The 11,635-nt window shown below is 36.4% G+C and overlaps 2 protein-coding genes across 4 annotated transcripts; both read left to right on the top strand.

Annotated features, from left to right (window-relative positions):
* The first annotated feature begins 1,334 nt into the window (after positions 1-1,334).
* Positions 1,335-3,799, top strand: LOC103962818. Of its 2 annotated transcripts, XM_009375587.3 has the most exons (4): positions 1,335-1,450; positions 1,867-1,996; positions 2,098-2,170; positions 3,384-3,799. In XM_009375587.3, the coding sequence occupies exons 1-4, from the start codon at positions 1,423-1,425 to the stop codon at positions 3,651-3,653; spliced, it is 501 nt and encodes a 166-aa protein (XP_009373862.2). In that variant the 5' UTR covers positions 1,335-1,422; the 3' UTR covers positions 3,654-3,799. The 2 variants fall into 2 exon arrangements, 1 of the variants encoding a protein (XP_009373862.2); XR_007261017.1 differs by lacking the exons at positions 1,335-1,450; positions 2,098-2,170 and adding an exon at positions 1,482-1,767 and having other exon boundaries at positions 1,867-2,013; positions 3,384-3,521.
* Positions 3,800-8,787: 4,988 nt separating this feature from the next.
* Positions 8,788-10,855, top strand: LOC103935189. Of its 2 annotated transcripts, none has more exons than XM_048591873.1 (4): positions 8,788-9,197; positions 9,367-9,493; positions 9,594-9,648; positions 10,422-10,855. In XM_048591873.1, the coding sequence occupies exons 1-4, from the start codon at positions 9,044-9,046 to the stop codon at positions 10,686-10,688; spliced, it is 603 nt and encodes a 200-aa protein (XP_048447830.1). In that variant the 5' UTR covers positions 8,788-9,043; the 3' UTR covers positions 10,689-10,855. The 2 variants fall into 2 exon arrangements, with proteins under 2 accessions (XP_048447830.1, XP_009343218.2); XM_009344943.3 differs by having other exon boundaries at positions 9,594-9,666; positions 10,422-10,851.
* Positions 10,856-11,635: the final 780 nt, after the last annotated feature.

Raw genomic sequence — 11,635 nt, 5'->3', positions numbered from 1 at the left:
TAGGGACGTAATTGACATATTTTTATAATTCAAGGACTAATTTTTCTAAAAAAGTAATTTAATAACCTAATTTTTACTCAAATGATAATTCAAGAATTAAATTAGCAATTCACTCTAATTTTTTTATTACAATCAACATCACTCCTCGTCGGTGTAGCAAACCAAAACTAGGAATTAAGGTATGCTTTGACTTCTGGGTTCGAGTTATATAAAATTGAAATCACAATACAACTTATAAAATTTAAACTGAACTACTCTTTTGGCACGCTTGCGTCGAATTGATTTTTTTTTTTTATTATTATTGGTAAAACTGTTTTCGTCTCTAATTAAAATTTAAAAACTATTTATATTGATATATAAAAGAAAATAACGAGAAATACAATTTTTTTTTTTCTTTAATTATACGTAGTGTTTATTGATATGAAAAATTAATAGATCATCGTCTCTTTGCTCTTACTTTTCGTTTATTTTTATTTGATGTTGAATTATTGATGTGACATTGTAGTCACCGTAATAAGCATTATCTTTTCGTCCAAACACACAGTTAACAAAAGGTTTTGTATCCAGTTATCACATTCGATATGTGGGTGAACCAGGAAGCCATGGAAGATGTCAAATTGCGTCGGGATTGAGTTTAGTCAGTATGACACTTTGGGTTTAGCCGATGCAGTGATATGACTTTCAGATGTCCACAAGATGTGGAGCGTGACATAATTTATCCTTTTATTTTGTTTCTGTTTAATAATTTCCAAGAATTGTCATAGAGTTTGGTTTGATTTCTCTCTCTATAGGAGAGTGCATAATTTAAATTTTCGTTTTGGTGTGCTAGCTCTTTAGGATCATGGCAGTGATTAGGTGATGCAATCTACCCATGGGCATCATACTCCTTATAACACGAAATTTAACAGTTTTATTGATCTGTGTAATCTTGCGATTCCCGATAAGCTCGGACAAGTGCTTGAAGTTTGCTCATTACTCTATGATTAGTGATGCTTTATTGTTATATTTTTAGATCTAGCTTGCAAAGACCCTTTTAGGACCGAGTTTTTCATAATATGTACTTGTAATGCCTTTTTATCAATGAATGACATACCGTAATTTTCTTCACAAAAAAAAATATTGAAAAAAAAATTTCATAGCTATGCAAATTAAATATAACAGTTAAAACATTCATAATACATAATTATTCTTTGGTATCGGAGCATGGTAACTTAATAATTATTTTTTAAATTTACAAGTGCCCGCGAGTGCTTGGCAAGTTATCTATCTTTATTTGTTGTATTTATTTTTTAATATTTTGTCTTAATAATTACGCTGCCTGACAACGTCAATACGCTGCTTGGCGAGTTATCTATCTTTATTTGTTGTACTTATCATCCAACCCAAGCGCAAAAAGCTCTGTACTGAGCTCACTGCTGCGCCATGGGACAGGTCCTCGACAGGTTGCGAGGTACCTCTCTGTTCCTTCGACATCGTTAATGTTATTTTCTGTTGGGTTCTAGTTTCGATGGCTTCTCCATCGCTCCACACTTGTAGAATCTGCAAATGACTTTTAGTTGTGGACTGTAGTCATCTATTAGTTGCTTGGGCGATGGGTTTTCTCAGATGCAGCAGAAAGTTACCGTTTTGAATACGCATGTTTCCATTTATCTTGTTCTTGTACTGGATTTTATGTACGAATTTATAGTATGATATCGTCAGTTTGATATTTCTCGATGCGACATCAAAAAATAGCATTATTATCCGTAAGTTTGTAGATATCCATCGGTACAGACAGTCTCACATGTTATGTTACATTACTGGACATGAAGCAACCGTCAATTACATACACGTTTATAAGGTATCTGATAATTTTCTGGATTGCAGATAAGCAATGGAGGCGAAAGCAAATACGCAGGATTACAGATGAGGTGTTTGATCTTTATTTTAAAAGTGACACAGGAAGCGTTAACTTGAATTTTGACGATCTGTACATCGGCGTACTACTTGTGTTCAAGTGAGGAGCTTTTCGTGGTAAACGTATTCCCATTTTTTTTAACTGATTGACAAATCATGCTGCTAATTTTAACTGATTGTTGTTTAATCTTCCTGTTCTAGTGAACTCAATAAGCGTTTACCCGGCCCGCATATTGATCCACCCTCCAAAGATATTGTCTTAGATATGATGAAGGTACTCTAGTTGTTTAATAAAACATAAGGATGAATTAGAATCAGAATCAGTTTTCTGATACAGGGATTTTCTCGTTGGATACAATCAAACAGTTGAAATGAAATTTGGTAGACTCAAACCATCTACAAGTAAGATAATATCTTTTGAAATTTCAACAGTATATACCCAATAACATCTGTTACGTTTCTTGTGTTGAGGTGTTGTGCTGCAAAAGTCAAGTTGTCGTACCAAGTATTAGGCAAATAAGATTTGTGATCCAATTTTTGTTTTAGGTTACGGAAAGCTCGTTATCTGCTCATATTCTTATAAGTTTTTCAATCGAATAGAGTACAATTAGTAATTGGTAATTACTCTCACAAGCGACCTAGCTTTTATTCGTATCTTTGTTGTGTAAATTGCAATTTTAAACTTCAGACTGTTAGATCAATACAACATATATACTCTTTCTCTTATGCATGGAAAATGATTTGAACATGTTTAAGTTGCCGTGAGAAAAAAGAAGCAACTTTTTGTCCTTCTTTATGTAGTCTGGTTTAGCAGGATGTGACAGAGTACCGGTTTGTTTGAGGTTCTACATAAATGACCAATTTTTCCTGCTCAGTTTAGACTTTTATGTTTCTTCGTGTTCCAATTACCTAAGTTCACTTTTGTTCCGATTAAGAACTAAAATGTTAGAAATTTTGAAGACAAGTTCATTTGACTGCAAAATTCATCATCATGTTTCAGTAGGCCTATTGGCCGAGGCACTAAATAAAGTCTTCGCCTGGCTAGTTATCTGAAAAGATGGCACCTCTTTCATAAACTGATTCTAATGTCTGCACTCTACTTATATGTAAAATTTCCGTCGAGATATCATCCTGAAAGCATGAGATGATGAGAAGGTCTATTGTTGTTTGTGACTTGTATGTCAGGTCGCAGTTTAGTATCATTCATCTCTTTGACTGACTAAAACAGAACCAAGTCTCTAATTCAGGATTGAAAATGTGCGTGTCAATTTTGTATGTTCAAGTTTCTGCTGTTTGTTGAATACTGTTGTTGCTGCTGTTTGTTAGGTAAGAATCCATGTTGAGAATCTAAGATTCCCGTTCAGAAAACGTAAAGAAACTGTTCGGATATGAGCTCATTATTCTCTTCTAGAAATGTTGAATCAAGGATTTATCTTCAGCGAAACTCGTTTGATTTGTCTAATAATGTTTACCCCTAATATTTGCAGGAAAACGATCTCAATCTTGATGGAGAAATTGACCGCGAAGAGTTTGCAAACTTCATCAAGCAGTTGACAGCGGACACATTCGTTATTGTCAGTCAAGGACTGATCATCACACTGGTTGCAGCACCGGCGTTTGCAATGGCGACAAAGAGGGCTACCGAGGGTGTACCGGGGGTTGGAAAGGTCGTGCAAAGGTTACCCAATTCAGTTTATGCATCCCTTCTGACTTTTACTGTTGTGCTGTTTCAACAAGCGCGTCATGAGTTCAATTAGCCGCAAGTTTGTTCTCAGTTCAAGCCTTCGATGGTCTATTTAAAAGACTTGATTATTTGTGGCTGCACAATAAGATACAAGGAGAATGGTGTTTGAACTTATCGTATATAAATAGTTGTCTTTTGGAAGTTAACCACTTTAGTTCATCCTTGTAGTTCCACTAAATTTCCTTAACACTACTTGACTCGTTCCTCGTAGGGTCGGACGATGACAGAGTCATTTCTCTTTACTCGCAACTCATAGTACGATGCATAAAAGAAAAACACACACAACAAAATATTTGCACACATGATTTATCCAGGACCGGGAGGAATACACATGATTTACACACAACAAAATACTCACAAGTGAGTTTCAGAGTTCGGCATTTTGACGGCCGAACCACATTCACCATCAAGACATACATCACCTTTGAATACTTGTGTTCGTACAGTCTAGTGTCGATTCGACATGCTTATACTCTCACGAATATAATCACCATGACCGAATCCGGCGCCGACGATTTGTGAACTTCGCAGAACTAGCAGCCTTGTCTTCAGGCTCGAGAATCCAAAGGCCGAGATTTGTTCCTTCCTCAGCTGCAGTCACAAGATAAAGAAGTCAGCAACGTGCTCAATGCAACGTCAACAAATTTTACTCCTCGGTCGAGCTCGGCCGACGAGTTGGCACACCCCGCATTTAACCGAAGGACGTAGTTGGCTTATTAGTTACTCGGCATGCACGCCATGTAGGTTTTGTAATTTTTAGGGTCAACATTTTGGCACGCCCAGTGGGACTCAGTGCTAAAACTACGAAGTTCATATGATATATCAAGATTCCAATCTGGCTCCACGTAGCGGATTGTACGAGCTCCTAGAGGAATTGAAACAAGACAATGAGGAGCGAAAAAGATCTTTGGAAGTGGAAAAAATTCTTCGTGGCCATACAAAGATGCAAAAGTCATTCGTTTACATGTTGAGAATAAAAGCTCATGTTACCCTGCAAGAGCAATGGTAAATGAAGACAGGGCTCAATTTAATACCTGGCTCGATGGAAAATATTTTCCTTACGTTTTCGACTACAAATCGATTCCATTTGAGGAATGGTTGGTTGAAAAGGCCGGGGGGCAATTTTCCTCTTCGGTCGTAATCAGACATCGGCCTAAGAAAATTGTTACTTTGGCCGAAGAATAAAGGCCACCTATTTTTTCGGTCGAGGCTGAAAGTGTGGTAGGCCTAGAAGAAAATGTTCAAATTTCTGTGCCAAAAACTGACTCAGAAAATAATTCGATAGAAAAGTGTTCCAATGATGAACAAGACCAATTCATGGTTTCAGTTGAACAAACCACGCCAATCGATATGATTATTGGTGATAAAGCACATATAGAGTAATCCCGTTCAGCTCAGTTGTTCGGGTTAAAAGCCGAAATTGGCGAAATTATTATGCCTGGGGGGCATAATAATTGTCCAACACATTCGGCGGCCGGAAATGAAAAATATTCCGCCAAGTCAACAATATTTGGAGAAAATTATTTTCTCGGCCTAGAGCGAAATCAATTTGAGAATTTTGATGTAAAAAGATCTCGGCTCGGAATAAAACATCGTTGGCCTCCTCCACTTTATGGTTACGCCACTTTTATTTTCGTTTGCTAATATATATATATATATATATATATATATATATAATGAATAAATTATTTTCTTAACCATCTGGCTATTTGAGCCGATGGTGTATAAGAAAATAGAGGGCAATGATTGATCCATATTTCGTACCTCGTACAAAAATGTCATTGCCAAAGGAATGGAAGATGGAAGCTTTTGGCCCAAAAAAAAAAAAAAAAACCTTGGTGCAGTGTGCAGTCAGTCGCAGGCCGATGCATGTGATTATGCATAAGGATTCGGCCAAGATAAACCATTAGGCCGAAGTCGAGGGTAGGTCGAGAAGGCCGAGAAAATTTTAAAAAGTGGATGTCATGATTCCACTTTCCTTGGACGTCATGATTCCATTTTCCCTGACATGGTTCCACTTTCCCTTTATTTTATAATAGTTGAAAGGTGGGCACTGATTTGGTGAAGCAAAAAGATTTGATGTGACTCAAATATGGTACTATCATGACCCATATATATAAATATATATAAGTCTTGGTTTTAACAAAGCCATTTGGGAAAAGCCACCTTTATTAGGTGGTACGTCTTCACGTGGTTCCAATATTTCCATGGGGTTTTATATATAGCTTGCTTCACAGTGTGATGTGATTTCTAGACAAGAATGGCAGTAGGCTTCACTCTATGGCCATACGGTTGCAGGAGGGGAATCATGATTTGCTTCCAAGTTATGTCAGAATACCATTGGGGAAGCGACAAAAGTTTTTATTAAAGGCCGAGCTCGGCCAACTCGTTGAGGTATACTTTCCAAGTAATATATATGCCCATCAAACATATATAGCTAACTTGTCACGCCCCAATCCCGACATACGTCCAGAATTGACACGTGACGTCACCAAAATTCCGTATCTATCATATCTCACCTCCGGGATAAGGGCAAGCACAACTCAATAATCGAATCACATAGTTATTTTTCGTATGTTTTATGGCTGCATCTAACCTCCTCGTTAGACTGCCTACGTACCCTAAACAGGGATCAAGCCATTCATAGTTCGTCATGCACAATAATTGACATATAACACAGTCCAATTAAGTCGAAAGGTATAACGTTTCTCAATCAATCAATAGAACTCGACAAGCATGAAATTACTTGACTCAGGGTTACATAACAACCCATCTGAAAATCATGATTTCCCCTCCATCAATATATAGGCAATTATGTCACAACATGATACCGCAATTCACAACATATATCATTTCAAAGAACCAACTATGTACAATACCATTCTCGAGCCACATTTATCAACAAGTCTAATCATAACAATAACAATGATATCCAACATAACAATCCCACATGACGATTAACATTTCCACTTCATCCATCACATAAATCATCACTTTTCCCACATAAATTCGCGTTTCATAGCGTGTAACATATTTAAGAATTAACAAAGTACATATTATTCTCTAGAAATATTAATCAACTAAAATACTCATGATAACTCCACTCATATCCAACGTCATTCCATAATCACATCAATCAATAACACATACAACAAGTCGAAACGCAAGGCTAGAGTAACACAATTCAGTTGAATACTACATCTTTGGAAAAAAAGGATTTTGGACCACCCAACGGACCAAGGCTCCAAAGGGGATTCCGGACCATCACTCAACGGAATTCAAACAGAACTCAGTTCCAATCCACCCAACCGAATTGAACGGAAGTCCAAGAAACATAACAATGGCTCGAAGGAACAAGACATGATTCAAGTTACCCAATTCACGAAACTCAACGAAACGAAGCAATATTGAGCAAAATTCACATCACAATGGGTCATCGGTCATTTACTAGACCTCACATCTCCCAAGCAATTCAATATGCGTTTCAATCACATGTCACAACCATTTCCAATACACAAGTCAAATCACATTTCACTTCATCATACTAATCACTCTACTTCCAACATTATATTCCAATACATAGCTTGTAACATATCAAGGAATCACGAAGTACAATATTAACATTTAATTACGTTAATCAATTAGTGAGATAACATATCATTTCACGAATTTAATTAAAGAACTCTAGTTGATGAGGTAATATTGTTCTTGAAGGTTACTCTAGTTGTTAATGAGGGTAATATGTAAAGAGATAGAGATAGGGAAGTAAACACATAATATACTACCCAAAGTTAGGCTATGTCCACAAGGGTAGATGAGTTCTCATTGATAATGTAGAGTATACATGATACAAAGGTATAAGCATAACCATCATTAGTGAATTCTGATTACGAATTAAGTACAATAATGACATTATAGACTAATTGTAAGTGAATGGTCTCCTTTTACAGTGGAGGAAAGTCACACATTTTCATCCACGATCGATGTGGGACTCTATGAGCTTTATTTGCATTGTTATTGGCCTCCTGGTTGATGATAAACTCTTGTGCTTTGGCAATGGTGCCTCGACACAAATCCTTCAATGGGTCCCTAAAGGTATAAAGTTGACTAGTACTCTATAATTTCAGGATTTGTGAACTGTGGTACAAGCAGTATATTTATTTTTATTGGACTTGGCACTTGCCACGGTATTGTTAACGTCGGGCCCATTTAGGCCCACCCCTCGATGTAAGCACAAGGAAAGGCCAAAAAGTCCAAAGCCCAGAGAGTTTGAAAAGGGCCAACCCGAATGCTCTAATCGACTGAGACAAAAGAAGAACTAACCGACTATGTAGAACACGTGGGCAAAGCTGACAACTTTTCGACATAAGTCTCCAAGAGTAGAACTACTCAAGTGCAACTCAGACCATTCAACAACGTGCAAACAACAATAGAAACCTAGGATGGGACATAAGGGTAGTCAGAGTAGTGCCCCGCAAGGCGAGACGGACCAAGGTTCGAGCGAGATGCTCAAGCCACCTAGGACTTAAAAGACGTGCTATCCAAATGCTAAAACATCACTTCACTAACGAAGGCCTAGCCGAATAGGTGAAACGTTGTAGTAAGCTATTATAAGTGGTGGGCACATTAAATGCCTGTTTGGGAGGCCTCAATAGGGCGAGGCCTATACAAAGGGGTAAAGGCCTATATAAATGGGTAAAGACCTTCATTGTGGGGTCGAACGAATCAAAGAGTATAGAGTGAATGTATTAGCTGAGAGCTATCTAGCCACAAAATCACCATATTGAGATCAATACTTTGAATGTAACCCAATTTTGAGGGGTGAACCAATTACATCTTTGAGTCCATTTAATTGCATCCCATCTCATAAGCGCATCTAAAGTCATTTAATTAAGTTTGTTAACCTGACAAACTTACATCTTTGAGTCCATTTAATTTCAACCCATCTCATAAGCCCATCTAAAATCTTTGATTAAGTTTGTTAACCTTATAATTTTGAGCATTAATAGGTCTAACTGTCTTAAATACGATAAATTTTTAGTAGTGCCAGTGGTGTTGCCACCTGTGGAAATCTAACACTTAGATATTCTTTACCTTTTTCTTTTTTTTTTCTTTTTTTTGTTTTTGTTTTTGTTTTTTGTTTTTTTTTTTTTTTTGAATAAACGATATTTACCTACACTAGAGGATGGAGAGTTAGCAAAGTCTCACAATGAACAAGTAATAATATGGTTCAAATTTGCCTTAAGTGAGAATCGAACCTAAGACCTCTCACTTAAGTAGCTTCTTTACTTTATTTTCAATTAACTAAATTTAAGTGTTAAATTTCCACGGATAAAGAACATCCCCTAGCTCAAGTGCCAGAACACTTAAAATTTCTCCTTAAATACAGTGGATCGTGTCTTAATGATTACGCTGCCTGACAATGTGAAAAGAATGCTACAATACCAAAGATCCTCCCTCCTCTTGCTTTTATTCTTAACTTATCATCCAATCCAAATCGCAAAAAGCTCTGTAGCTCACTACTGCGCCATGGGACAAGTCCTCGACAGGTTACAAGGTATCCCTATATTCCTTCGACATCGTTAATGTTGTTTTCGTCCCAGTTCTGAATTTTCCCTGTTTTCTGTTGGGCTTTAGTGTGAAATGTTATGTTAGATTACCGGACATGAAGCAACCGTTAATTACATATATGTTTATAAGGTATCTGATAAGTTTCTGGATTGCAGGTAAGCAATGGAGGCGAAAGCAAATAAAAAGGATTTCAGAGAAGTTGTTTGAACAATTTAGAAATGATAGAAGAACGGATAACTTGAAAATCAATGATCTGTACATCGGTGTACTACTTGTGTACAAGTGAGGAGCTTTTCATGCTAAACGTATTCCCTTTTTTTAAACTGATTGACAAATCATGCTGCTAATTTTAGCTGATTGTTTTTTAATCTTCCTGTTCTAGTGATATCAATAAGCATTTATCCGGCAAGCATTTTGATCCACCCTCGAAAGATCAAGTCAGAGAAATGATGAAGGTACTCTAGTTGTTTAATAAGACATGAAACCATTAACAAGCAAGATGATGTCTCATGAAATTTCAACAGTATATATGCAATTTAGCAGGGGATTTCATATAACATCTGTTATGCTTATTAAGTTAAGGTGTTGTGCTGCAAAAGTCAAGTTGTCGTACCGCATATTAGGCAAATAAGATTTGTTATCCAATTTTCGTTTTGCATTAGGGAAAGCTCGTTATCCACACATCAATGATCAATCTAATACAGTTGGTAATTACTCTCACAAACGTAGTTTTGATTCGAATTTTTGGTGTGTAAATTTCAATTTTAAATTTCAGACAGATCAATAAACCTACTCTCTCTCTCTCTCTCTCTCTCTCTCTCTCTCTCTCTCTCTCTCTCTCTCTCTCTCTCTCATGCATGGAAAATGAACTGAAACACGTTTAAGATGCTGTGGTCAGAGAGAAGCAAGTCCTTGTCCTTTATGTAGTCTGGTTTAGCAAGATGTGACCAGTTTGTTTGAGGTTCTATATACATGACCAATTTATTCTGCTCCGTGTAGACTTCTAAGTTTCTTCGTCTTCTGCTTACCTATGTTGAAATTTCTGCTGTTTGTTATACAAAGAAATACTGTTGTTGTAGCTGTTTGGTAGGTAAGAATCCTTGTTGAGAATCCGTCCGTGGTGTCCCGTTCAGAAAACCTTGATTCAATCATTTGCCTTCAGCGAAACTCGTTTGATTCGTTTAATAATGTTAACCCTTAATATTTGCAGGAAAGCGATTTAAATCTTGATGGAGAAATTGACCGCGAAGAGTTTGCAAAGTTCATTGAGTACTTGACAGCGGACAATTTGGTTGTTCTCGATCAACTGATCCTCACACTGATTGCAGCACCGGCGGTTGCAATGGCGACAAAGACGGTTACCGAGGGTGTACCGGGGATCGGAAAGGTCGTGCAAAGGTTACCCGATTCAGTTTATGCATCCCTTGTGACTCTTACGGTTGTGCTGTTTCAACAAGCGTACCAGGAGTTCGGTTAGCCGCAAGTTTGTTTTAACTTCAGTACTTCTACGTAGGTCTAGTTTGGTATTGTTGTATTTTTAAAAAAATTATTTTATATTGTGCTGTGAGAATACAAAGATCTAAAATAAAATTATTTAATGTTTGGCAAATGATTAAAAATAATATGTTGTTAAATGTAATATGATAAATGTATAGGCAAAGGTTGTACTTTTGTAATATATGCGAGAGTGGACTTGTTATTTAAAAATTTCATTAAATGACAAGTCCATCCTCGCATATATTACAAAACACCTGCATTTTTTAAAGAAACGTAGTAGACCTTACTTCTGTTTTTCTATGCTTTTCTACTAAAAATAACAACATTTTAAAAATAAAAATAAAAACATTTTCTTTTTTATTTTACCAAAGGCATTTGATGTACCAGATTTTATGATAAGCTATTTCTTTTTTCTAAAGCAGCGTAACTCCAAACTAGCTCTTAAAAGACTACGTTTTGGGTTAAAAAGTTAGCCTCGTCAGTTGGGTAATTGTAGCTGCATAATAATGTACAAGGAGATTGGTGTTTGAACTTATCATATACAAATAGTTGTCTTTTGGAAGTTAACCATTTTAGTTCATCGTTGTTACTGCCACTAAATTTTCTTAAAAAAACTACTTGACTCCTTCCTCGTAATGTCGGACTATGACGGAGTGGGAGGGGGAGGGAGTGGGTTTAGGGTTGGTTTGAGATTATTGTGTTTTTCTTTTTTTTTTTTTTTAAAAAACTACTTATTAAAAAAATCTGGAATGTTAAATGTATTTGGTAAAACAAAAAACAATGTTTTTTTCAAAAAACTATTGTTAACAACAATAGAAAAGCATAAAAAAAAATAAAATAAAAAAAAGCAGAAGCATGGTTTACCATAATTTATAAAACAAAATCCCAAAGCATAGTTGTGACAGCCTGTTCCGAAAATTTTAAAAC

This window comes from the organism of the source record quoted next, unplaced genomic scaffold (assembly GCF_019419815.1).
Source record: "Pyrus x bretschneideri cultivar Hongxiangsu unplaced genomic scaffold, Pyrus_bretschneideri_v1 Contig35, whole genome shotgun sequence".
Classification (NCBI taxonomy): domain Eukaryota; kingdom Viridiplantae; phylum Streptophyta; class Magnoliopsida; order Rosales; family Rosaceae; genus Pyrus; species Pyrus x bretschneideri.
Note: the sequence above shows the minus strand (reverse complement) of the source record. Positions and strands in the feature narration are given on the sequence as shown.